This window comes from Puntigrus tetrazona, chromosome 13, assembly GCF_018831695.1.
Source record: "Puntigrus tetrazona isolate hp1 chromosome 13, ASM1883169v1, whole genome shotgun sequence".
Lineage (NCBI taxonomy): Eukaryota > Metazoa > Chordata > Actinopteri > Cypriniformes > Cyprinidae > Puntigrus > Puntigrus tetrazona.
In genome coordinates, this window is record NC_056711.1 from 8479329 (window position 1) to 8504212 (window position 24884).

General features: G+C 37.0%; 2 protein-coding genes across 9 annotated transcripts in view; one reads left to right on the forward strand and one right to left on the reverse strand.

Annotated features, from left to right (window-relative positions):
• Nucleotides 1–1563: 1563 nt before the first annotated feature.
• On the reverse strand, nucleotides 1564–22274 carry si:dkey-103j14.5 (isoaspartyl peptidase/L-asparaginase). 3 transcript variants are annotated; one of them, XM_043254914.1, is made up of 7 exons: nucleotides 22140–22274; nucleotides 12884–13089; nucleotides 12024–12166; nucleotides 9149–9306; nucleotides 5520–5638; nucleotides 5209–5319; nucleotides 1564–2474 (listed from the first exon to the last, which is right to left on the reverse strand). In XM_043254914.1, the coding sequence occupies exons 2-7, from the start codon at nucleotides 13068–13070 to the stop codon at nucleotides 2266–2268; spliced, it is 927 nt and encodes a 308-aa protein (XP_043110849.1). In that variant the 5' UTR covers nucleotides 13071–13089; nucleotides 22140–22274; the 3' UTR covers nucleotides 1564–2265. The 3 variants fall into 3 exon arrangements, with proteins under 3 accessions (XP_043110849.1, XP_043110848.1, XP_043110850.1); XM_043254913.1 differs by lacking the exon at nucleotides 22140–22274 and adding an exon at nucleotides 14526–14644; XM_043254915.1 differs by lacking the exons at nucleotides 5209–5319; nucleotides 22140–22274 and adding an exon at nucleotides 14526–14644.
• Nucleotides 22131–24884, forward strand: part of khdrbs2 (KH domain containing, RNA binding, signal transduction associated 2) — a 53945-nt gene continuing 51191 nt past the window's right edge. For all 6 annotated transcript variants that reach the window (XM_043254909.1, XM_043254910.1, XM_043254907.1 and 3 more), the window contains exon 1: nucleotides 22131–22264. In XM_043254909.1, coding sequence (XP_043110844.1) covers nucleotides 22174–22264 — 91 coding nt within the window. In that variant the 5' untranslated portion in view covers nucleotides 22131–22173. The remainder of the gene's footprint in view (nucleotides 22265–24884) is intronic.

The following is a 24884-nucleotide window of genomic DNA, read 5'->3' on the forward strand; positions in this document are numbered from 1 at the left end:
ATAACTAGAATATTTATGAAAAGGTAAAAAAAAAACCGTATGTTAACGTTTTACAACAACAAAAATGTTCCCAGATTTTTTTTTGTAAAAACGGAGTGCTGTGCTCTCCACCTAATTCAATAGAGTCGTTGCAATACTACGTCCTGCCACCAGGGGGCAGCACAGACAAAGAAACCTCCTCGTTCTGCGTTTAAAAACACAATTTCGTCTCTGCCTGCCATGCCGGGAAAACTTTGCAACGCTCAAACACAAGGTAAGTGTGACGCTGTCGGTCCCAGATGTCTGCAATTAACTGTACACTTCAAAAGGTACATCGAAACGAGGGGGAAACACTCAGTAGGGCGCTGATTATGTGACACGGAAACACTAGCATCTAATTCTCCCCGACCACAGGTGGCAAATTCAGTTTGTTTTATCTAGTCATTTAACATCAGTTGTTTAGATTAGTTCACGGGGACCGCGTTGAAACAACCGGCATATATGTATTAACCGACTCAATGTCACTGTTTAACAGCGTTCGCCAAATATTACTTTATTTTTTGCTCATTTAAAAAAAAAAAATAAAAAGCGCTATTTGTAGGAAAGGCTATACGTGCTATATACACAATTAGCATTTTATTCAAAATAATAAATGTCTTTTTCCCCCCCCGTGAATCTTAATAAAGTCTCTAGTTAACAGAGCAGCTTGAAACATCTCAGCAAAATGTTGACTTGTTAAGTTTTAACAAGGAATCCCGAACACTGACCTACTTCAGCTCCGCTTTAGTCGGAATTGTTCATTTAAAGCTCAGAGGGGCTTGCTCTCCGCATAATGTTGATCTTTTTCAGTTTGGGAAGCGCACTTTTGTTTCACGGGTGGATGTTGTAATGTCGTCTCTTCACGCTTTGATCTAACAGTACAGCGCTGATCAAATACTCCTGACTGCATCCAGGCTAATAATCTTTACTTCAATTATTTATTTTTTTCTTTTGCAGTCTGGGTGATTGATCAAACATGTCAAAATGTTAATTGCTGTAGAGGTGCTGTGCTCAGCAGGGGTTCAGGAATCACTACAGAATAATCAGCTCCCTCTGCAATAAAAAGAGAAATCTCTTATTTATTTTTTTGCCTTTTTGGAGAGGAATAGCGTGTCTTTGTTGCATGTTTTCAACTACAATGGGTTGTGCTGTTTTATGATGCAGAAGAACTACACTTATGTTGCATGGGCACACACATCCTAGAAGCCTTTGACGGTTTTTAATTGGTAAAAGTGTGTGAACTTATACTCTGTATAGCGTATTTGTCTCTTTATGTACAGTACACGGCCTGTCCTTAATTTGAAAGAAAAATCAAATAAATAAATGAGGAGTGCAACTAAGGAGACACTAACTAGGAGCAGTTGTGAAAACTTTTCTTTTCCTAATAAAGAATTAAACTTTCAGGACATAATTATTCATCCATCAATTCCCACGGCTGGAATATTTTAACAGTGTTCCCTCATTTCCATTTTATAATATCGTCACTGCTCTGTTCGCAAACTAAAAGAAGCAAACACAAAATCTTTTTTTTTACAAATCAGCAGGAACATTGTGATCTCTTTTATTTTTTTTTACATATTAAAATAACGTTATCCTCTAAATCCACCAATTAGCCTTCACATAAAAACCTAAATTCGTCTTTAATAATGTTGAATTTCACAAATGTGAAAACCGATTTATTTGGTTAATATGTTATATTTTCCAACTGTCTTCCTATCTGTGTTCAGATGTCTTTTGTGATTCTGATCCACGAAATTTACTCGCTGGGGGTATATTTGTAGCAATAGCAAAAAATACATTGTATTTATTTATTTTTTATTACGTTTGGACAGCTTCTCAATATTTAGATTTTTTTGCACCCTCATGTTCCAGATTTTCATATAGTTGCATCTCGACCAAATATTTTCTTATCCCAGCAAACCGTACAAAAATGTAAAGCTTATTTATTTGATCTTCAGGTGATGTATAAACCTCTATTTTGACACTCAGTTAAACTTAAGACTGGTTTTGTGCTCCAGGGTGACGTTTGTGAACGCATTTCATACGATGATGCCATAACTCCTATTCGTTAAGCTTATCAGAACTCTCCATTTAGTCACTTAACACCGTATTGTGTTTCTATTGTTTGTTCGGAGAGGAAACGGTAAGGACGGCCTGCGGGATTATGTGATGCAGTTAATCACGTAGGTAACTGATAGAATCTAGCTGAAACTGGCTGAAGGTTTTAAGGTTTTGAAGTGTATAATGTTATTGTTTCAGCATCTCGGTGAAATCTTCCTTGGGATTTAACCCGTGGTGCAAGACGTCCTCTTGGACGGAGGCCCAAGCCATGCGTGTTGTGGTGAAGCGGGCGGCCCAGTCTCCTGTGGAGGTCACGACGATCGCTCCTCCGCATCCCTTCACTCTCTCACCCATGTACTGAAGTGAGGCTTCGGCGGCGGCTGAGGCTGATTTCCCTGCATTTCACACAGAAACACTCAAGTATGTGACGCTGTCAGCAAAGTGAGCAGGAAGTTAATCCGGCTGCCATCACATGACCGTGTATTTTTACTGTACTTCCTCAGAAGCATGAACCGCATTAATAAAATGATAGGGATTCTCAAATCAAAGGTTAGGTAAGACTGTAAACATCTATTAATAAGGCAACGCATTGTCAGCCCTTAAAATGTTTATTTAGCAAGATTTATTATAATATACAGAATTTATTTTGTTTTAAAAAAATGTAGCTGTTCTTCTCAACTTTCTAGTCATCACAAATGTTTCCACAACAATACACAAACAGCATTGTGGTTTGCTGCTCCAGAAACATCTCTTATCGTCAGAATGATTATTAGAATGGTTTCTGAAGGATCGGGAGACACTGAAGGCTGGAGTAAAGATGGTAGAAATTCAGCTTTGCCCTCACAAATGATCTTTTTATCTTAGAAAACAGCTATTTTCAATCGCAATAATATTTCACAACATCGCTGTTTTAATGTATTTTTGATTGGTGAGCATCAAGAACATAAAAAAACTAAACTTACCAACCCCAATTTTTTTTTTAACAAAACTAGCGCACATTTAACTTCACAGCATTTTCTATTGTGCTTGTATTTTTCTAGTATTTCCAGCGCAACATAAGAAAAAGAAAAAAATCAAGAGCATTTGATCTCTGTGTGCCTTATGATGAAATACTGCAGTGTATGTGTCCTTAGTGACCCTTTCCAGGTCACACAGTGAACAATATATGTTGCTCTCATGGTTTTCTCATTCTATCAGTCTTAGTATCGCAGTCTCAGTAGTCCGACAACAGCCTAGCAACAAGACAAACACTGCAATAACTGTATAACATTATTCCAGTTTTTAATAGCATTGGATTTTATTATTAATAACATTTGCATTGTGAGTTTGCTTTTTTCTATATGGATGTAGAGTTTAGTTGTAATGTCTATTTTTAATTCTCTTTCATCCGTCTCTCTCTTTGTTCTTTAGAGTAGTGAATAGATTATTTTGCTTAAACTGGGGACTTGTGGACTTCTATTCAACTATTAAAGCTTTTATGCTCACCATATTTATTATTATTATTATTATTATTATTATTATAAGTAGTATCAGTGCAATAACTTGCAGTAGTTGAGAATCTAAAGACAAGTTCAATAATTGCTAAAATAATGAACTGGTATATATAAAAAAAAAGAATGGTTGTGCTTGCAACATCATTACCACAGAATGCCAAAGCAAACAATAGCCTGCTGACCCTTCACACTCTTTCCTCAGACAAAAACACACCTCATTATCATCTGCCTACTGTGGCAGCACATCTCTCTCTCTCTCTCTCTCTCTCTCTCTCTCTCTCTCTCTCTCTCTCTCTCTCTCTCTCTCTCTCTCTCTCTCTCTCTCTCTCTCTCTCTCTCTCTCTCTCTCTCTCTCTCTCTCTCTCTCTCTCTCTCTCTCTCTCTCTCTCTCTCTCTCTCTCTCTCTCTCTCTCTCTCTCTCTCTCTCTCTCTGACACACACACACCAATTAAAATGACTGGCAACAGCAGCATCCGATTTTTGTGGTTTGACATTCATTCTGCTTGGTTATACAAAATCTGATAATAATAGCAACATGTGGGTGAGGGTAAAGGGGTAGAGATGATCGAGACCTTGCAAGCCAAAACAATATGAACACAAATTGCATAAGAGTAAAAACACAAACAAAGGGGAAGCCATAGCAGGGGAGAAACAAATGGGTTAAGTGCATTTTTCATTCAGACATGCAAGAAAATAGTGAGAATTAAATCTTATTTAGCTATGATTGTATAATTGTCTTTTTATGTAATTTATAATTCTGTAATATTGATTAACCTGACAGAATTTAAGTAGTATATTTATTGTAAGTATTCGATGATATATTCGAAGTCCATATTCGGACCAAAAATATACATGTTCTCTTATACATTAAACGTTCATCTAAAAATATATGTTATGCATTATCTAACCAACGATGTGTGTGATTTTTAATATGCTTCTTTTAAAATGTATTATTATTATTATTATTATTATTATTTTAAAGAAGTCTTTTGTTCACCAAAGCTACAATTCATTTAATTGACAACAGATGTAAAAAAAAAAAAAAAAAAAAAAAAAGTGAAATTCTATTAAAATTTAAAATAGCTGCTTCCTGTTCTAATATATTTTAAAATGTAAGTTATTCCGCTGTTGGCAATACTGAAGTTACTCCAGTCTTCAGCCTCACATGATCCTTCAAATAATTTTAATATGTAAATCTGCTTCTCAAAAAACATTTCTTTTTTGTGCAAATCATTACATATTTGGATTGATTTATAGAGAACAGAGAGTAAACAGTGTGTGTGTGTATGTATGTATGTATGTACATACGTACATATATATATATATATATATATATATATATATATATATATATATATATATATATATATATATATATTACAATTATTTATTAGTTTTTTGGTAACAGTATGTCTTCTTCATCACTTTTTTTCAGTGTAGTGCATCCTTGCTGTATGAACGTATTCATTTTGTTTAAAAATCTTCCGTAGTTTTGAAAGGTGTCTTAAAAATCCATTAAAAACAGATTAGACACAAAATTAATTAAGCAAATATGGACATTTTTGTACCCTTTAAATGTAAACGCGTGTGCATGCACACTCACACACTCATCAGGATTAGTGTAAAAGTCTCATACCCTGCTCCGTGTGAAAGAGGATTAATCTGGCTAAGGTGACTTTGAGAATAGACTCTCCGTGACCAGTACAGGAGACCGCGCCACTTCTATTGTCTGCATATCCACCAGATCCTTATCGCCCAGAAAAAGACAGCAGCACAGAGTGGGACGTTAATGTGTGTTACCTCGGGAGAAAACACTCTGACAATTGAGTATTGATCAGAGCTGACACCTTCAAACCGAAATGGCTCATTCAAGCAAGGCACTGCTTCAAAATTAATGTTGGTGTGACACTGAGATTATCTCTGTCCTCTATCTCTGATCCGACTCACCTATAATAGGAGAATCTCCGACTCTTCCCACCATTTTGTTTCTGATGCCTCCGGTGGATGTAGCACATGCCACATTACCCAAAGAGTCCAGAGCCACCGCTCCGACCGTATCATGGCCCCTGTAATTAGAAAAAAAAGTGTTCTATAACCTTGAGTAATAAAGATTAGCCTTGAGATTTTTTTTTTTCCCCTCAGATCTGTAATTTTATGGTCTCAGACATGGTATTTTCAAAAGGTGCTTTGAAGAGACAGCATTATTATTCATCACACTCTGAGATGTGCCTCTAGCTTAGTTCCTCTTCATCAGACAGACTTTTGTCCCGGAATTCAACTAAATACGCTGCAGTTATAATCTACTGGATAAAAGCCTCAAACTCCTTTCCAAATATAGCCTCTGTGCAATTACTTTTGTTTCCTATGTGATTCTCAGTCCAGAAAAAAAAAATGCATATTGCACTGTTCTGGTGGTGTTTGAAAGGGACGGCGCTAATGACAACCTCACAGATGCTTTTAAGAGTGCCAGCACACCCGAAATTGACTCATCATCATCTGCCTGTCAACAAAGGAAGAGAGCGAGAATAAGTGCCCTTTGCCACTCTGAATCATAGCCGCTAGTCTGGCAAAGTACACTCAGAGAGATTGCAGGGAAAGTGTTGTATCAGTTGTTATATTTCCGTAGACACACATGAAAAAGTATGGATTGTTCTTCAAAAAAAACAAAACACAATTCTTATGATGCGCACATCAGTCTTCCCTGCCAGTTCACTTGAAAGGAAATGGAATAGAGAGGAGAATGTGGGATGAACAGAGACCCTAGTATTTCACAGGCTTCATATCCCATGAAACTCTGATTAAGGCAGCAGTGCCGTGGAAAAACAAGTGTGTGTTATGAGTTTGAAGCGGCACGGAGGACAATGGTTCAAGGTGAAATTAAAGAAAACAGCCTCCATGTCATTCTCCCAGAAATGGGAGAGCAAACATGGTTCTCGTGGAGAATATTTGTCTGAAGCAGCTGGCGAAGAATCACTTGTCAGGTTCCAGATTTGAGGCATCAATCATTTTTGGCAGGCGCTTGATTGCTCTTTTAAATCACCGGCGATGCTTGGATCTTGCTCATCGGTTTAGGTGAAAACAGCTTTTAAAAGCAGCTTGACGGTGGACTGTATTTCACACTTCAAAGTGATCACAGAGTTTTGCAGTAAATCTTCACACATCCATAAACAGCCTAATGAAGTGTGCAGATATTGGAATACAAGTTAAGAGATCTCATTAAGAAGAACAGGTGGTTGTCTTAACTTTTTGTTGTAAATGTATTTTCTACATGCTAATCACTAAAACTAAATGACAGTATGCATTAAAAGCATGTGTATGGAAGCTTGTTTCTACCTGAAAGTACAAAAATAAAAATGCCAGTTATGAGATAAATAAAAAAATGAGGGGAAAATAAGCATGCATTGGCCTCGCCCCCTCTGTTGTGTGTTCCTGGGGCGAGGTTTCTAGGTTCTTGACATAAGAAGTAACTTGTTGTAATCTCGTCGTTTTTGTAGCCATTAAACTGCCAGAATTTTAAAACCCATGTCTTCATTTGCATTGAACTTTCAGTGTTGTAACTTATATTGTTTACCCTCAATCAGCAATATTACACACTAAAAAAATTAAATCACAATCAACCACGCCTTTTAAGGTACAGTCGCAATGTGATGTAAAGTCATATGGTTAGTTATACAATCACATTTTAAATATCTGGGAGGTTGTATCACAAAACATAAAAATTCACATTGTAAATGCAGATTAGTCACATAGCAAGAATTATACAAGGTTACAGTTAATTGTTACAAATTCTGAGACCAAAATGGGCTGCAATTTATTAGTGTGAGTTTTTCCAATAATAAAATGTTCTCCAATTCCATAATATTTAAAGATAGCAGTAAGTAAGCCATTTGTTGGCTGATTCTGCTAAAAATCTAAAAACTGTGTTGTTTGAGAATTCTGATGAACACAACGTAGAAACACTGTCAGGGTTATCCATTTGTGAATATTGTTTGAAAATAATGATTATCTTTGCAATGGTGTACAACAGTGCCCAGCCACCTTTTCACCTTGGTGTTAAAATATTTTTAAAAAGTCTTAAACAGTTAATCAAAGCATTTGATGTGAAAGCTACAAGAATGTTTACTTAGCTTTAATGAAGAACTAATAAAGAACTGCAATAACATGAAGCATTACAAATGGCAAAATAAAAATGATGGATATATATATATATATATATATATATATATATATATATATATATATATATATATATATATATAATGTAAAATATAAAAATAAAGAGTCTGGCTCAGTGCTTCATGTAAGTAAAGATTTTTAGGGCATTTTGCTTGTTTTAATTGTCTTATAAGAGTCATGGGCAGAATCAGGGGTAATGCAGTTTTTACTATTAATGCAATTACTGAACACAGTTATTAAAAAAATTAAAATAAATATTACAGACTGACTAAATATTGCAGAATCTAACTCGACAAGGAATACTGAAAGTCCTAACTGTGGTTGAAAGGAGGAGCTGGGGATGGAGGAGGGTAATAAGCTCCTGAGATGCTGGATAATACTGAATGAACCTTATATTGGGAAGTACAGACACTGATTAGTTAAAAGTCAGCTGATGCAAGCTTGACTGATGTGACATGACAGAACTAATGCTATGCTTTATATATAATTGATCAACAACCTCGTAACACATTAAGTCAAGGATATGCATGTTTTCACTGAAATTTAAAAAGCGAATGGTATTTTTGAACTATACCATTGCTCTCTATTCTATTTTTTTTGTCATACGTACTTTTTCAAACTGTATTTTGATTCAGAATAGTAGTATCCATATTTATTACATGGTTGAGATTCATCCAATACTTAAATCTGTTTTGATCAGTATGTTGTGAATAGGAAATACTGGCACCTCTGTGACTGTTGTATAATAAAAGCGTGGTCAGGACAGAAGGGCAGAGGTAAGCCATGTAATCACCTAAATAAAGGTGGAGGGTAATTGAGTTCTAGGGCCTGTGTTAAAAAGCCCAGTGATGGTAGTACAGGGCGAGCAGAGGGAGGCTATCAATAATGAAGCCACAGCAGGGCGGGATGAAAGGCAGTAGCTCAGCCAACTGTCACTTAGCACCTCCACAGCACTATTTTTACAGACTCCCTCGGGGGCTGAGGTTACACCCCGCCATGGCCCTGACTCCACTACTACTCAACACTCAGCCTGGGGAAGTGGAGGTGGCAGGTAAGGCTGCTTTGCTGAACAGCCCACACAGCTCTAACTGCACTGCCTAAGGCCTCAGGGAATGACCTGAGTTCTGTGCAGGCCATCACGTCAATATGCTGCCATTCTCAGCCCATTGCCTCAATGCCAAGAAGAACCACTTTTTTTTTAAAAAGCCCTTTTTTTTTATGATAGATGAAAGGGAAATTATTCAAGCAACACCAAATGCTTTCCCTGGAAGCGCGCAAACATATCTTTGCAAAGAAGCTGTTGACAATTTACTATGCAGTCGTCAAAATCTGTGTATAAAATGAAATATGTCATGAAAACAAGAACTATTAAAAACGACTCAAAGCACAAAATTACCCACCATTGTGTGTTGAAGAAATTTTTGACTCCAGCAGGATAGGTACCGCTTTGTTCCCAGTCCTTACGTTCCAGTTCAGTCACCAAATCATCAGCTACTGGAATACCAATGCGCTCCGCAAACATGCTCGCTCCTCTATCTGTCAACATGACATGATCTGTCTGGGTAAAAACCACAAAAAAGGGTTTTAAAGAGATGATTAGTAGTCTAAATGTTTACTCTATCCAGTCTGATGTCATGTGTCACAGTTTCCAGGTCCAAACGATCACAAAAGCAAACAACAAATAGTGCTAGTATACACTGAGGTGTGTTGTACCGCTACAGAAAAATCCTGAACTTAACCTTCATGCTGAAATCTCAGTCGAACAGAAAATGATTTATTTTTTATCAGTTGTTAAAATATTGGTGTATTGGATTCCGTGAGCCTGTAGTGTACATCATACGTTTCTAAAAATGTATTCTCATAAACAGCTGTTGAGACGGTATTCTCACTTTAAACAGAACAAACGGCTTGAAACCCGGAAATAGTACTTGATATTTGACTTAGCAAGCAGATTACATACTAGCTTGGATTCCCTTGGTTTCCCTTTAAAATGCTGTGTTTTAATTATGACTGTGTGTCATTTTTGTCGTGTAATGTCAACCACAGGCCTTACTCATAAATGAAAAATTTAGTTGAGTACAGTATAATTGAGTGTAAAAATCCATTTGGTATTCCAGCGGGAACCCAAGGCGAATTACCCTCAGGGTTGGTCTACAAAACATCTTTTTAAAGCAAATGTACAGCCGTGCCTTTACGCAGATGATACAAATTGACATGGGCCCTTAGGCCTTGTTTGGCAAGTTTACAGCCTTAAATTGTAAAATGTCTTATATGGTTAGTTCTTTGTTCTTTTGACTAAATCAGTAGTTTATTTATATATCTCCCACATAATCACTCTAGCAAAAAGACAGCTTGTAGAATAAAACAACTACACCACATGTTATGTATGGCCTTTCAATGTATTTTAATATTTACTGTCCACATTTTCACGTGGAAGTGCTATTATTTATTGAGACAATAGCCTGCTGTCTACAGTTTTATTTCTCTGTAGGACTTTCTGTAAAACATCTCCATGGGATTCAACCATAACTCTGGTTTAGGAAACTTTTAAATATTAACACGGTTATTAATGTCATATTTCTTTGTCAAATACTGCGCGTTTTAGATCGCAAAGCAAGAGCGTGAGGTCAGTGAAGCTTGATCGCAGCATTGATCAAGACTTGATGAATTTTTAATACTGGCTATTAAAGAGATCTGCCAATCCACTGTAAGGCCAAGGTCTTTTGGGGCAGTCAAGACAGGTGCTGCAACTAATCAATTATCATGTATTCTTTGGATTTTGTTTCCTCCGTGTCCAGCGTCCCACAAGGTGAACTTTGTTGAAAGGGAAAATGTTAATGTCTTTGACATATATTATCTATCTCCTGCTGCATTCATATAGCAGCAGCTCAGAGATTAGAACCGAGGCTATGTAAATATTAAAAATGGCCTAATGGTACACAGAAAATAAATCGACCTCCAGACAGGTATTACAGAGGTAACTGTATACAGGCGCCATGGTAGAAGAAGGTGCCCATTTAAAACAAGAACGATATACTATTGCATTATCGTTATTCTGTGACAATATGTAAGTCCACAGCTTTAATGATAACGTTTCCAGCTGAAGAAAGAAAAAAACACTGACAGCCAGTCATAATCCACCAGATTTAAAGAGGTTGAGCACATTTAAATAACTTTTGTTACTGAACAATTATATAGGCTGATGCTGTGGATGCTTGTAGTCATTATCTTTCTAGTTATTAGTCTTGGTGCGAATGGGCCTTAATACAACTAAATGTGACAAAAGTTTGCTTGAACTGCCCTTAAAATAGCAGATATAGGTATCTTGAACAAATAAATATGCCGGTTGATGCGGTCAGGATTAAATGTGCAGTATTCGATTTTATGTTGTGGTAATGTGATATTGTAAGATTAAATGACTCTTTCGATCTTGCTACGATGAACTGATGCTACTACGTTACAGATTCACATATTTTAGTTTCATTATTTTGCCTTTTAAGATGAAAAGCCTTCAATAGTAGTTTGCGCCTACATGGAAATTAACTTTTCGAAATAAATTAAAACTGTAGAAATAAGTTGAACATGCTGGCTAGGCATGGCTTCGGACATGTGGAGATAAATCATTGCGTAAGATATCTGTGTCATTACAGAGAGCACTGATTGAAATCAATCTGAAAATTAGCCAGCATTTATTTCCCTTTGAGTCTGTCATTGCAAAGCAGCTGAAAAAAAAAGACAAGCTAAACCTTTGTAGGCAAGGGAAAATCCTGATTCCAAGGTGTCATATAATTTCAGCTTTGAAGTCAATACCATTGCTTTTTTGGTCATTTAATCTAGTGTAAGAATAAAGGAATGGGTATACCCACCCAGTTCTGGGTTTTATAATAAATCTTCAAAGTGATCCGTACAGACCTCCTTGATAAGCACAGGTATCAAGAACTAGGTCTCCTCATTTCCTTATAGACTGTAAATGTCAGTTTTAGATATAAATATTTACTGGACATATTTTATAGCAACCATGTGACTCTTACAATGGGAAATTATTAAGTCATGCAAGTCTTTATGGGAAAATGAAATTAAATATAACAGGAATTTTGAATTATTGAAAAAAACCTGTACCACAATTGTGTCACATCCCGTATATATTAAAAAATCCCCTTCGTTAATAAATTTGCTTAGCGAGAAATGGCTTGAATTAAATGGGGGTAAATGTTCACCGGAGAGAACTCTACAGCAAAAAAAAAAATTAATTCTGAAGCTATTTGAGAAGTATACCTTTTCCATTACAGCACGAGCAAGACTAACAGGGTTAGCGATGTTTCTCACAGAGGCCACAGCTCCGGTGGCAAGTGTTTCTCCATCCATGATGATACTGTCCAGCTCCACCTCTCCATCAATATTCAGCACTGCACCATGACCTGCACAAGAAAGATTCAAATTCCACAAGTCCACATTTCATACAACACTTCCTGTAAAAAGTGACAGACAGACTTTGAATGTTAGAGATGGACCTATCCATAAATGTACTTTTAAGTTGTTCTGAATCTCTTTTTTCAGTGTATATAGAAGGACAGACAGACATATAGGTTCTGCAGTAATGCAACATTATCTCATTTTCACACAGATTCTCATTCTTATCTCTGTCATGACACCCTGACATACTCCAGACTGTTATCCACTCTGATGTCTACCTCTTAAATCTCCAAACAGGATTGCATTAGTCATCTATTGATCAGTCGGTGCCTCTGGCTACCCCAGTGTATAAAATGATCCTGATGAGGCACTGAATGTGCAGCTCTGATATGAGGAGGATTAGCCATTTCACTTATGGTGGCAGTTAGCCATCACAAATGAGATTGGCACCGACAGGCCCGGTGTGTTAATGAAGTGTCTTGTTTTACCCTGCTTTCCTCCTTGTAATCTGATAATTATTTGAGAACCTCTCACCTTACTCTCAAGATGGTCATTAACAAAGTGTCATGGGTGTGCGCTGAGACGCTGTCCCTAGATGAGCCTAGATGAACTACTGAATCTGCACTTCCTCCGCTTTAAATGTTTAACAAAGACGGGGGCGAAGAGGAAAAAAATCAATCAAAATATGGAATATTTCAGTATATATTATATACGTATTATACCTGCATCAAACGCTGGGTCATCTTCCAAAGCCCTCACGGCTTTTTCTACAGCATCGATTGCACTCCCACCATTCTTAAGAACAGCATCGCCGGCCCGCGCGGCTTTCTTGACTCCAGCCACAGATGCTTCGGCTAACATGTCCGGGATGGCCCACGCTCCACCATGCACCACAATCACAGTCTTCATCCTCGGTCTTCCTATAGCCCTGAGGAAACAAATGTGCGCGTGCTGTCAGGAGGGAGGATATTACTGAGAGCTAGCGCATTTTAATATATTGCCCTTGGACTGTACTGAGCTGTGTAATTTATTCAGATGAACACTGACAGAGTGGGTAAATGCAACTTTCACAGCTCATCTCAATGAGAAGGGTGTCTGGGGTTGTTTACAGGAAGCAGGTTCTCAGGCTCCTGTCATGTTTACTCAAGCTCTATTAAAGTGAGGGCTTGAGAGATGAAAGGAGCAATTCCATTTGGTTTACCTGAAACAACTTTTTATGTTTAGCTAACCAGAAGCATGCCATGACTAAATGAAGACCGCTACAAAAACGTACCATGGTAACCAGGATCTTGACCGATGTGCTGTTGTTTTTTATGGTTTCTACAATAAATCTGCAGCAGCCATAAATGCAGTTACGGTAGGAATGTAAAGTTCTGAATGCATAAGCTACTAGCTAGCTAGAGTTTAAAGGAAATGTCAATTTTCACTTCACGTTTATAGCAGCAACAGACTATAAATATCCCTAATTCTTTATCTTTAGTTGTGATTTCTAGTAGTCTACTGCTTCGCCCATGTGTTCGGGAAACAGACAAACCAGTAGAAAAGCCGCTGGAAATGACGATATTTTTCGTCACATGATATTGGTATGATTTTTAAACGTTTATGTAAGCCAGTGACCATATCTTGACTCGAGCCGGTAAGTTTTACTCTTTGTACTTAGCATAGCAAACATAGCACATGCCCGACGTAACGCTATACATTTCACAGATTAAAAGGCATTCAGCGCTATAGTGCGGTTCTGTTAAAATTAGCTGGACGAGCTGTAAAACGACACAGAAAATGTGAGTGGCGCTGTATTGGTCAAGAACCTAAACAGAAAATGAGGATATGATATTGAGAAACGATAAGGACATTGTAGGACATGTTGAAACTGGACTGCCAGCGTTGTCAGTGGTCTAGAAACGGCACGTGCTTACCGTAACACGTCGTGAAAAGGCAAAGCGACGGGTTGAAAAAAAAAACAATTAGGTCTCTCACACTGTCCTGTGACATACGGGGTTTTCTTCAACTTTGTGAAAAGTTGCTAAACGCACTAAAGTTAGTTAAATCTTACTTTAACTTTACACAAAGAGTCCATTCATTCAGTTCATTGATTTCGTGCGACCGTGAAGGCACATCTAGCACTCATCTAGACCGAACAAAATGAACGTCAGGGGTTACTGCTGCCATGCCATTACTTATAATTCAACAACTATTGTCTTTAAAACATAAAAAAACGTACAACGAAGAGTTAAACCGCTAAACCGTTACGTAATAACATTAGACGGGAACTAGCCAGTTTCAATTCATATGCACGACCAGTCTCTTTTTTTTTTTCTACAAACTATTGCGAGCATTCAAATATTAAATGAAATGTGTACTCACTGTTTTCTGGTATAAGCAAAATCCTAACTGGCTGCAAGTCCTTTTCGGAATCTGTTTTTAGGAGGACCAAGCAGATTTTTACCCTAGAACTTGATCTGCCTGTCTTTTATTGTGTCGTGTTGCATAATATTATGGACAAAAGCCAAGTTTGGTCTGAGACTTCTAATGAAGGGCTCATGTAAATTATTGACCTACTAAATATAATGTTAATTCAGCAAATAGTTTTTTTGCACATTGTTGTAGATTCAAGCAAGTTTGAAAACTTGCAAGGGACATTTCAAAGTTGTTAAAATATTGCAAGTACACAGGAAACCTAGATCTTATGCATTTTATGCAAATTACCTGTTAAGAAAATGCAGTGAAGTGGAACCAAGTCTGGTAGGAAAAAATATATCTTTATATTTTTGTCCTGAGATCTAGTTTATCAGATAATATTTAACTTGGGTGTGATATTCAAGTGAAGTCAACTTTTTTTATATGTGCTTTATACAATAGAGATGTTTCAAATCAGCTTCATAGAATCAAACATGAACTGAATCAATTAAGCAAACATTAAAAATGAGGTAGATCCAAAACTCTGCTATTCATTTGTAGCAGGACAACAGTGTCATTATTCAGCTCCAGTCAGTTCAATGTTGGTTCAGTTCAGTTTAATAACTGTGTAAAGTTCATTCATTATGAAACAAGTTCAGTTCAGTGATAATCAGCTCTACTGACGACAGTAGTGTCAGTGTTGATTAATTTCAGTTCAATAACTTAGTCAATGTTGCAAAATTCATTAATTATACATGGATTAATTTCAGCTATAAAGCAGCTCTGCATAAGACAATAGAGTTGTTATTTAGCTCAACTGAATTTAAGTTTTGTTCAAATCCAATAATGGCAGTGCCGTCAAATCGATGATATTACTGAATATTAAGCATCTAAACTAAACAAATCAAAGATGACGCTCACAGAAATGGAGGGGAAAATAAAACCTTGGAAAAAGCCAAGCTCAGTCAGGGGACCAGTTCTTCTCTCACCTAAATGAATGAGCTTGGTGTGATATTGATCGGGATGCATCGCACCAGCATTAGATGGGAAGGTATATAGTAATGTCCCAATGTATGTTAGTAGTTGGACATCATCCTACCATTCCTAGCTAAATCTATGTCTATATCTATTCATGTTTAGTCATTTTATTGAACTGTTACTGTTTAACCAAATATATCTCAATATTAAATGTATCTCCAATACAAACCAATACAAAATATACCATAATTTAAAGATCTGTTGTTAAAGAAAGAAAGTTTAGGTGTTTATGAAAACAAATATAAGTGACCGAGTTAAATAGATGTGTTCATTACAAGCAGTGGCATGAGGAAAACTAAAAGATTATTCTGATTTATCGTTCACGTCTGGAAGTGAATCATCCAGCAATTCACGTCTTTCAGAGTGAGCTTGACAGATTTCTTTAGTGTATGAAAAAATGAAAGAAAATGCGTTTTAGAGCCAAAGGGCATGTATTAACCCAATCTCATTGGGTTAATGATGAATTAACGCATCATATTTCTCCTAGTGGGACTTACATATTGATCTAAGCATCGCTCATGCATTTAAGAAGACAACTGGGAGATCAAACACTTAAGCTATGGATTCTTTATTTAGATGTGGTTTGCTACTAATGAGTAGGGAAATTCTAGCTGTTGTTTGTCCCTGAGAATGCTAGCAAGCTCATTTCCTTTCCTGCCACACTGCAAAACTAATGCCAGACACTCCCAATGACTTGCACTATGATGTATGGGGATGCATATACTGTGTGATGCATTGCTCTCCACTTACACATTCATTTGCACCTTAGAACCATTTGTTTCTTAAAATCAATGGCACATATTTTGCTAACATTGTGTATGCTGTGCGTTTGTGGCAATTAAATGTATTTGCTTCCCCCGAGTGAATGAGAAAAATGGTTGGCTGTAGCACTGACGGAGTACACTGACTCCATTGGTTTAAGCTGCTGTGATTCTTGTAATGTCGCTGCATTGATTATGACCATTCATCATTTTTTCGACCTCTTCGTGCAGTAAATTTCACTTTGATTTTACAATATAGTTCATTCGTCATTTTCCTTGGCCGGTATTTCATGTGTAGCACCCAGTGTGTCACCATCTGTATTTAGGACTAGTGTGATGCTGATGCCTCAAGCCTCAACTGGAAGATAGCGGATCTATTGTAGTTCGCCTGGAGCTCATTCTTTTTATAATGATTTCTGTTATAACTTATTACTATTACTATCTATCATTATATATTCATCTCACCGTTTGTTTATACTAAATGCTTTTGCTTATCAGTTTTTCGTAATTTTTTTTTATTGCAACATCTAATATTATTATTATCAAATACTTTTCATTCCATTTCAAAATATACTAATGAATCTAGATCATTGTAGTTCATATTTTAAAGCTTATAAACTACCGTTCTGATTACGTTTGTAAGATTATACATCTTTGACTATATTAAATAAATGCTGTTCTTCTTTTGAATCCTGAAATTCTCACAAAAATGTCAAGCGGCTGTTTTCCAACGTTGCTATTGTTTCTTGAGCAGCAAATCAGCATATGATCACGAGACGCCGAAGATGAGAATCACAATTTTAAAATTCATCAGAATAGAAAAGTTTTTTTTCAAACGGTAATATCACAGTGTTAACGTTTTACCGTATTTTTGATCAAACAAATTTTCCGTGACAGATGATTAGGTCTCTTTGAAAGCACAAATTGTTTGAGTACTATTTTTCTTTTTCTCAGTAGTGGTCCTCAAAAGACAAGACACGTCCAGCACTGTTTACAAGTAGCCTGAGGAGCAATAAAATGAGTTAATCTTAATTGATCATGGAGAGCTCCCTCAGTAGAATAGGCAGACTGTAATAACTGCTGATATTAGGCTGCCCTGTGGGTCAAAAAAGCTATTTCAATTAGTAATGTAAGGTCTTTTATATCCTCTTTTTTGCCCAGAGGCTCTTATTAAACTTTCTTTTACAAGGGAGCTCACAGTGGAAATTATTGTTGATGACAAAGGGTTTGGGCTTGTCAGGGTACTGCAGACTCACTATTTAACCCTACTGGCTGCATGGACTCTTATGGCCAAGGGCAGTGGCAGCCATTATCTGCTCTGGCCTTCACCATCATAAGCCTAATTTAGATACGCTGTCCTAACATTGCCTTAACACATTTTTCCTTAATGCTGACCTTTATGAATTATGATATTTTAATGAACAGTAACGAACAACTGTGTGCCCACCACTCACACATTCTACTGCTCAATATAGGCCTACTTTATATATATTCTACTGTAATTACATGCAAACCAGTGGAACCAGTGCCTCTGGGCTTCTCACTGCCACAGGATCTGACCTGAAAATCTTGAAAACAAGGTTTTGTAAAAGAAGAATTGATATTAACAGACAAACAGCACTTGATTTTCATTCAAAAGTTAAAAAAAAGTAGCCAAAAATACTTAACCTCTCAGGCTTATCAAAATTTAGTTGTTTGTTTCTGCTTCAGAACTGATTTGGAAAATGTAACTGTACATAAATTCATGTGCAGTGAATGGGTGCCGTCAGAATGAGAATCCAGACAGCTGTTAAAAACATCACCATAATAAATTAAGTAATTCCAGACTATAAATTAACGTATATTAACCAAAAGTTGTGCGTTTGTAATAAACCAGTTATTAATATAATTATGAGTTTAATTATCACTTCTGGCTAAAGAAAACTAGAACCTGAAAATTGCATTTATTAAAAATTAATCATAATTACTGAGTAGTCAGACTATTTGCTTATCCAAATCATATTACTTTTAGATGATATTCAAATGTTAAAGTGTCCATCATTAGTTATTGATTAGTTTCACATAAATTATTATCAGTTGCTCGTAGTTACTAGAATGTTAATATTGTACAGACCAAGACAGTCGATACCAGCCTATGCTGTTTATAGCATTGTCTCAATAGCTCTCTCCACCTGTCAGGGCAGAATGGATTGCTTTGTGTGAAACCGAGAGCTTGTAAAAATAAATAAATACATAAATCTCAAGCGAAGAAGCAGGAGGCTGATGTGACACAAGGGCCTGAGATGCCATGTGAACCCTTAGTCCTCAAATTGAGCAAAACTTAATATCCCATTACCCCATTTCCTCCCCTCTCCTGATTTCTCTCTCAATAGTGCTGGTTAATAATTCACACTGTGGGCTATTGCATTTCCACAATCGGAGACTTCTAAAATACCAAAGCTAGTGTCCCTAAGCTGATTGCATTCGCTCAAAGTTTTTGTTAAAGTGCAGCTCAGAACTTTGAAAATGTTGCATACCACTAAACGTTATTTGTGTTAGGGAACTTGCTCTGAGGTGTAAAGTCAATGTACTTTAGCTGTACTTATTTTGACGATGTAATAAAGATTGATTATTCCTAACACATGGTGCTGTTACAGCCTTGCAATTCATCATGCATTTTCCCTGCATTTTAAAAAAAAAGTCTAATTACCCTTCAGTGTTCACCCTTGATGTGCCATCAATCTGAAATGAATGACTTGATCTTCTGAATGTTTAAAAAAAAAAAAAAAAACAAGTGCCAGAATAACAGATGTAATGTTTGATAGTTATATTTTGAATAATACTTTCTCAAAAGTTTTCATGACAGAAGTTTTTATGTTTTATGTTTTTTTTTTTTGGTTTCTGAAAGTTAATATTTGTGAAATTCTTCACTTTTCTAATTAAACGCTGTCTGTTAATGCGACAGCAGGAAACAAAAACAAATTACAAACAACAAATTCTGTGCTGGCCAGAATTCGTTTTGTGCTTTGAATTACTGGCTGCCCACAGAATGAAACAATTGAATTTTAAGTGACAATTAAAAACCAAAACGATCAATTTCCTATTCAGATTTGAAAAATTTACATAAGTGTACCGAGTTGCTTCTCATTAAACGTAAAATCTGGGACCTGAAGCAAACCCAACTGAGAAGCTCTGGCCTGATCTACCTGATCCTGTTGTGTTATTTTTGGCCACTAGAGTGCTGCAGAAAGCCATTCTTACTAGATTAATACATAATGCAACTGAATAAATTATGCCAAGCTATTAAGTGTAACTACAGAGGCTGCTCTGGTTGTTTTTTTTTTTTTTTTTTTTGACCAGATGCCTCAGAAGTTCAATATAGCAGCAATTTATTTATTTCTTAAGTGGCTCGTATTAATACTAATATAGTAAAGGAACTGATTTATGGTGTGATGTTAGATAACTGTGGAACAATTTTTTTCTCTCGCCAATATGAAAATAAAAAGCAAAGATATTAAAAATGAGAACACAACTCAGGTTAGGTGAAGTACTTTTGATGTATCGCAATCTTTTGATGAAGCAATAAAACAGCGTTTTATCTCGTAGAGATGAGACAAAAGTGTATATCATAGCAACTGATAGCTTTTGACTTTCGGAAGGATTTCATTATGTTGAGTGGTGAGTGATGTATAGAAGGCGTTGATCCTCCACAAACCCTTATTTCTTTTTCCTTAATCCCTTCTCATTCACCCCCCTCAGAAATCAATATAGAAACCCCAAATCCGTTTGATTATCCTATTGCCAAACTGATTCCGTCCAGAGTGTCGAAGCGTAAAATACAAAATGGACCTTTCAGCTAAACCTGTATCGGAAGCCACTCAGGAAATAAATTAAGATGTTCTAAAGTAAGAACCCAAAGAGTCTCTATGTATTTTTATTTATTTATTTATTTAAATTGAAGTGATGGTGAGAAATGTAATGAAGTTAGCACTAGTCAGAAATACTGTATAAATCAATATTTTAATAGTGGACTTTTTTTTCTAGTTTTCTTTTTCTTTTCGATGAAATTCTATAAGACACTGAATGCAAACTTTTCGCTGAATGTAAAGCTTTATTTACTGTAGCTTGGTTCAGGACATATTACACTTTATTACATTTTTGTATACTGCATATAAAAAGGTTTTTTTATCAAATGCTTTCTATTTTTGTACGCTCTTGTTTTCACGAGCCCTTTTATATATTATGGAATATTCTGGCTAAAACAGTATTCACATGAGAATTTCTGATGTTTTACTTTTTGATTACTTGAGCCAAATGCTTTTTCATTTGTAGCATAACCATGCAGCGCTCTGTCTGTGTGGACCAGTATTCTGTAATTATGTTCATAGTTCACAGGCAGACAGTAAATATGACACTTGGGGTGCAGATGTTTGCCAACAGCACTGTAATCCATTCAGTTATTAATTAGGCAAGCTGGTCCTGTCCCTCTTCCTCCTTTCACTGCCTCTCTCTCTCTCTCTCTCGCTCTCTCTCTCTCTCTCTCTGTCTTCTCTCTCCTCCTCCTCTGTGGCTATCTTTCCTTCCCCCTCATATGTGCTTAGCTGCTTGGCTAAGTGTTAGTGTGTGTGTTTGCGAGTGTTTGCACTATCTGTGACTGTCTGTCACAACAGCTTAATCCATCTTGGCAAACTGAGGCAAATGGGAAATCCACTGATTAGTATTCATGGCCGTTACCAAATTTCCCTTCCAACTCCGCTGTCTGCAGTGGAAAACTTATGTTTGTCCCGAATATCTGTTATTGCGCCGCTCCAATTAACAAAATCATTTTACTTCTATATTGTCACTGTTGTTTTCCTCTATCCATAATGCTGCTTTCTCCAGTGGAAAAAAAATCTTCTCGTTTAAAACAGGACAGGAAAATGCACAGAACAGGAAAAAGCTCTTAAAATTTTTTCCAAACCAACATTTCGATGTGAGAGGACAACTAAGAATAGATTTTTTCGGAGGAAACGCTATTGTGGATTGCTGACTTACAGGCTGATATTTTGGGAGGCTTTAAAGTTAAAATTCTTTAAGAAAAATACATACAGCTGTAAACTTCACAAGTCAATAACTGATGGTCTCGAGTTGTATTTTAAGTTTTTTGTGGATTTGTGTAATTATTTTTTATCGGCTGTACGGGCTCTCATTCTGACGGCACCCATTCACTGCATGCAGAAGATCCAACGAGTGATGTAATGCTAAAATTCTCCAGATCTGTTCCAAAGAAACAAACCCATCTGCATCTCGGATGATCAAAAAAATCCGATACATCTCCTACTCTGGTAAACATATCCCTTAAAGCTATTAAATATGAAGAATGACTCATACCACTGTTTCGATATATGTGCTCAATAATACTGTTGCAACGATGCGTTGATGTCTTTCCAAAGCAGATATGCAAAGCAAATCCAATGCTACTTATCAGAGAGTCTTCTATGCGTTCAGAACCATGGACAGGGGTCACGGATCAGCAGCGGGATCTCAGAACGTCCCCCCATCAATCCTACAGACAATATCTGACATTTGCATGCAGTTTGCTCTCTGCCACGACCAATCCAGATACAGATGGGCGGAGTGAGAGTACAGATTCGGAGTCTGAGGTGGGAGGTTTTACATGAGAGACTCGAGGAGATGGGTACGCTGCATTGATATCTTCCACGTTGTGCGCGAAAACCACACGATCCCTCCCCGATATTACGCAGTCTATTTAAACGCAATATCCACACACCCATTCCATCACTCACCACTTTGGTCGTCTCACCTGCACTCGCGGTGTTCAGGAGAGGAATCCAGTGATGGATCAGGACAAGTACCTGCCAGAGCTCATTGCCGAGAAGGAGAGCTTGGACCCGTCGTTCGTCCACGCGATGCGCCTTCTCGCTGAAGGTAAACTATGGATTTCTTTACGCCGTCGTTTTTCGGCTCGCATCTGTTTGGTGTGGCGTCGCTGCTGTACATTGTTTGTGCCGATATCTCAAATACTACGTTCACTGATCACGTTGAATTCCGACGAATAAATATTTGTTCCCGAAGCGTGCAAAAAGGCATCGTGCGTGCCAGGTGTTGCCGCGTTATTGTTTCAGGCGGTCGTTTATTTAGTTAAACGGGGGAATTGTTCGCGGGCGGGCTTGGTCTTTATAAATAATTTTTGCAGCTGTGTGAGGTCGTCTTTTCCAGTTATTGGGACTGTGCTCAACTTCGTTTTCATACAGCGCTCGAGTGAGCTTTCAGTCGACACAACTGTCAATATGTAACTGGTGAACGGAATTCAAAATAGACGCTGGAAGCGGCATAAACGACAGGAACAATATTTGGCGGCTGTTCCTCCGAAAAAAGTTCACGTGCTTCAACGACGTCGTTTACTATAAGCACAGAAATGAGGCTATTTCGAGTTACTGGGTCGGACAATAGCCTACCGCAAACGCGTTCACGAGCTGAAACCCATGTAATACTGATTATTTATGCATATGATACCATACGTTTACATGATACATTTAGCCGTACTCTCATTCTGTTTCATGATTATATCACAACTTAAGGGGAAGTCGGGTCTTTAAAAGCAATTCCACTTTTTCTAAAGACACGCAAAACCGTTAAATATGAAAGCCATTGCGTAAGCTCTCTATGCTCGTCTCGCGAACTTATTGATTTAGTATCGCACAGTCAGCAATACCTCACTTATCTAAAATACTTTTCAAAGAAAACACTAGTTTTTTTTTTTGCCATATAGGTTATTTATCATATAGCCACAAGCCATGCACCTGCCTCGTGCACAGCCCAAATCTGATCGCAATGGGAAACTGGCAGAAGCATTCTGTTGTTATGGTTACCTACTTTTGTCTACGAATTATTATCCTTATTATTTGTCATATTTGACTACATGACTCATTTGAATAAAACTTTGATGACTAAAACCACGTTTGCAGTATGAACTTAGCCGTGTGAAAGAATGGCTTACAGGCATTATCCTATGCGTGCTGCTATATTTCTATTGATTTATTGTTCAGCACAGAGAGCCTAAATATTTCATTGCCTTATTCATTTGTTTGAGGTCATAAGGACAACCTAACATGGTAGAATTACATATGATCTGAAGTTATTATAGTTGGGATAAGATAAAAGCAGCCCTTGACAACTCATCAGATAGTAAGCAGAGTAATTAAGAGGCAATTACGGCTATTACAAAGTACTCACACTGGCTCAGATTATCTCAAGTGCAGGGGAGCACAGTGGGGTGTGTGCTGTTGAATAAGCATGCATATAATTAAATGACAACAGTTGTAACTGGTCCAGGTTATCAAGAAATTGTAAACGGTAAACATATTTTTAATTGTGAATAATGCACATTTATTTACGTTGAAACACAAGTCACTATGCTGCTTCGGTTTGTTTCACAGACATGTTCTGGTTGCATACAGCTCGTGTGTTGTATTAATTGTGGCGGTTAGAAGCAAATAAACAAAAAACATCCCGCAAGCTCACGACAGATATAAAATGTTTTTACGTGCAGTAAACACGCCAGTAATTCCATCTGAAAGAACAGAAAATCTGAAAAGGCTGAGCTGATGATTCAGGTTCTGAAGAACTGGATCCTAAAACAGGCTGTTACCAGGGTTTTTCCGTAGGTAACAAATGCGTCTGGTAAAAACCTCCTTATGTGCCCCAAAATAATTAGTCATAATCTTAAAACCTAATCAAGATAACGCAGCTCTCCACAAAAGGGATAATAAGTCATTTGTATGCTATCTTTCAAATAAACTAAATTGGCTATGGTTATGAAAGTCTGCATATAGCTTATGTTACCATTATTCAGTCTGAATATTTTGCCTTTGCACAAAAAGGCTTATTGAACTGGAATTAATGGTAATTAGTGGCAGCATACTTACTCTCCTGTGGGTCATTTTTAATCTAAGCAGACACCTACTGTCTTAAAAGACTTCATCTTTAGTGCTTCCCCCAAGACGCAGAAAAAAGTTTGCGTTTCGTGTTCACATTTTAGTTTTATATTACATTTATTCATAAATAATGAAAGAAATAAAAATGTTAAACTTAATCATCTCTCACCTTGGTAGCACATTATGATGAACGTATCAATAGTGGCAAAAAATTAAAAAAGCAAACCTTGTGGTTCGTTAAATTTCATGCTGAGCCACTGGTACCCTGCCAGTGTTTATTTACCCAAGCACATATTTTATTTATTTCAAAATGTCGTATGATAGTCAGGCCTCTTGGTACTGCGTGTACCTTTAGGGCCAGTGAACAGTACACCCGATTTAAACCTGGATAGGAAACGACTCCTGGCCCATGTTCAGGGAACACTTTGATATTTGAACACTTTTGCTCTCTTTTTAAAGATTTAAAACTCTCTCTTTTCGCTGTAATATTAGATTTAAATGCTCTCTACACTGTTAAGTTCAGGCAAGGCATCTCCCACAGCTTAGTTATTTTGGGATATTAGGGGAATTTAAATCAAATGCTCTCACACTCAGAGTTTCTAATGGTCCGT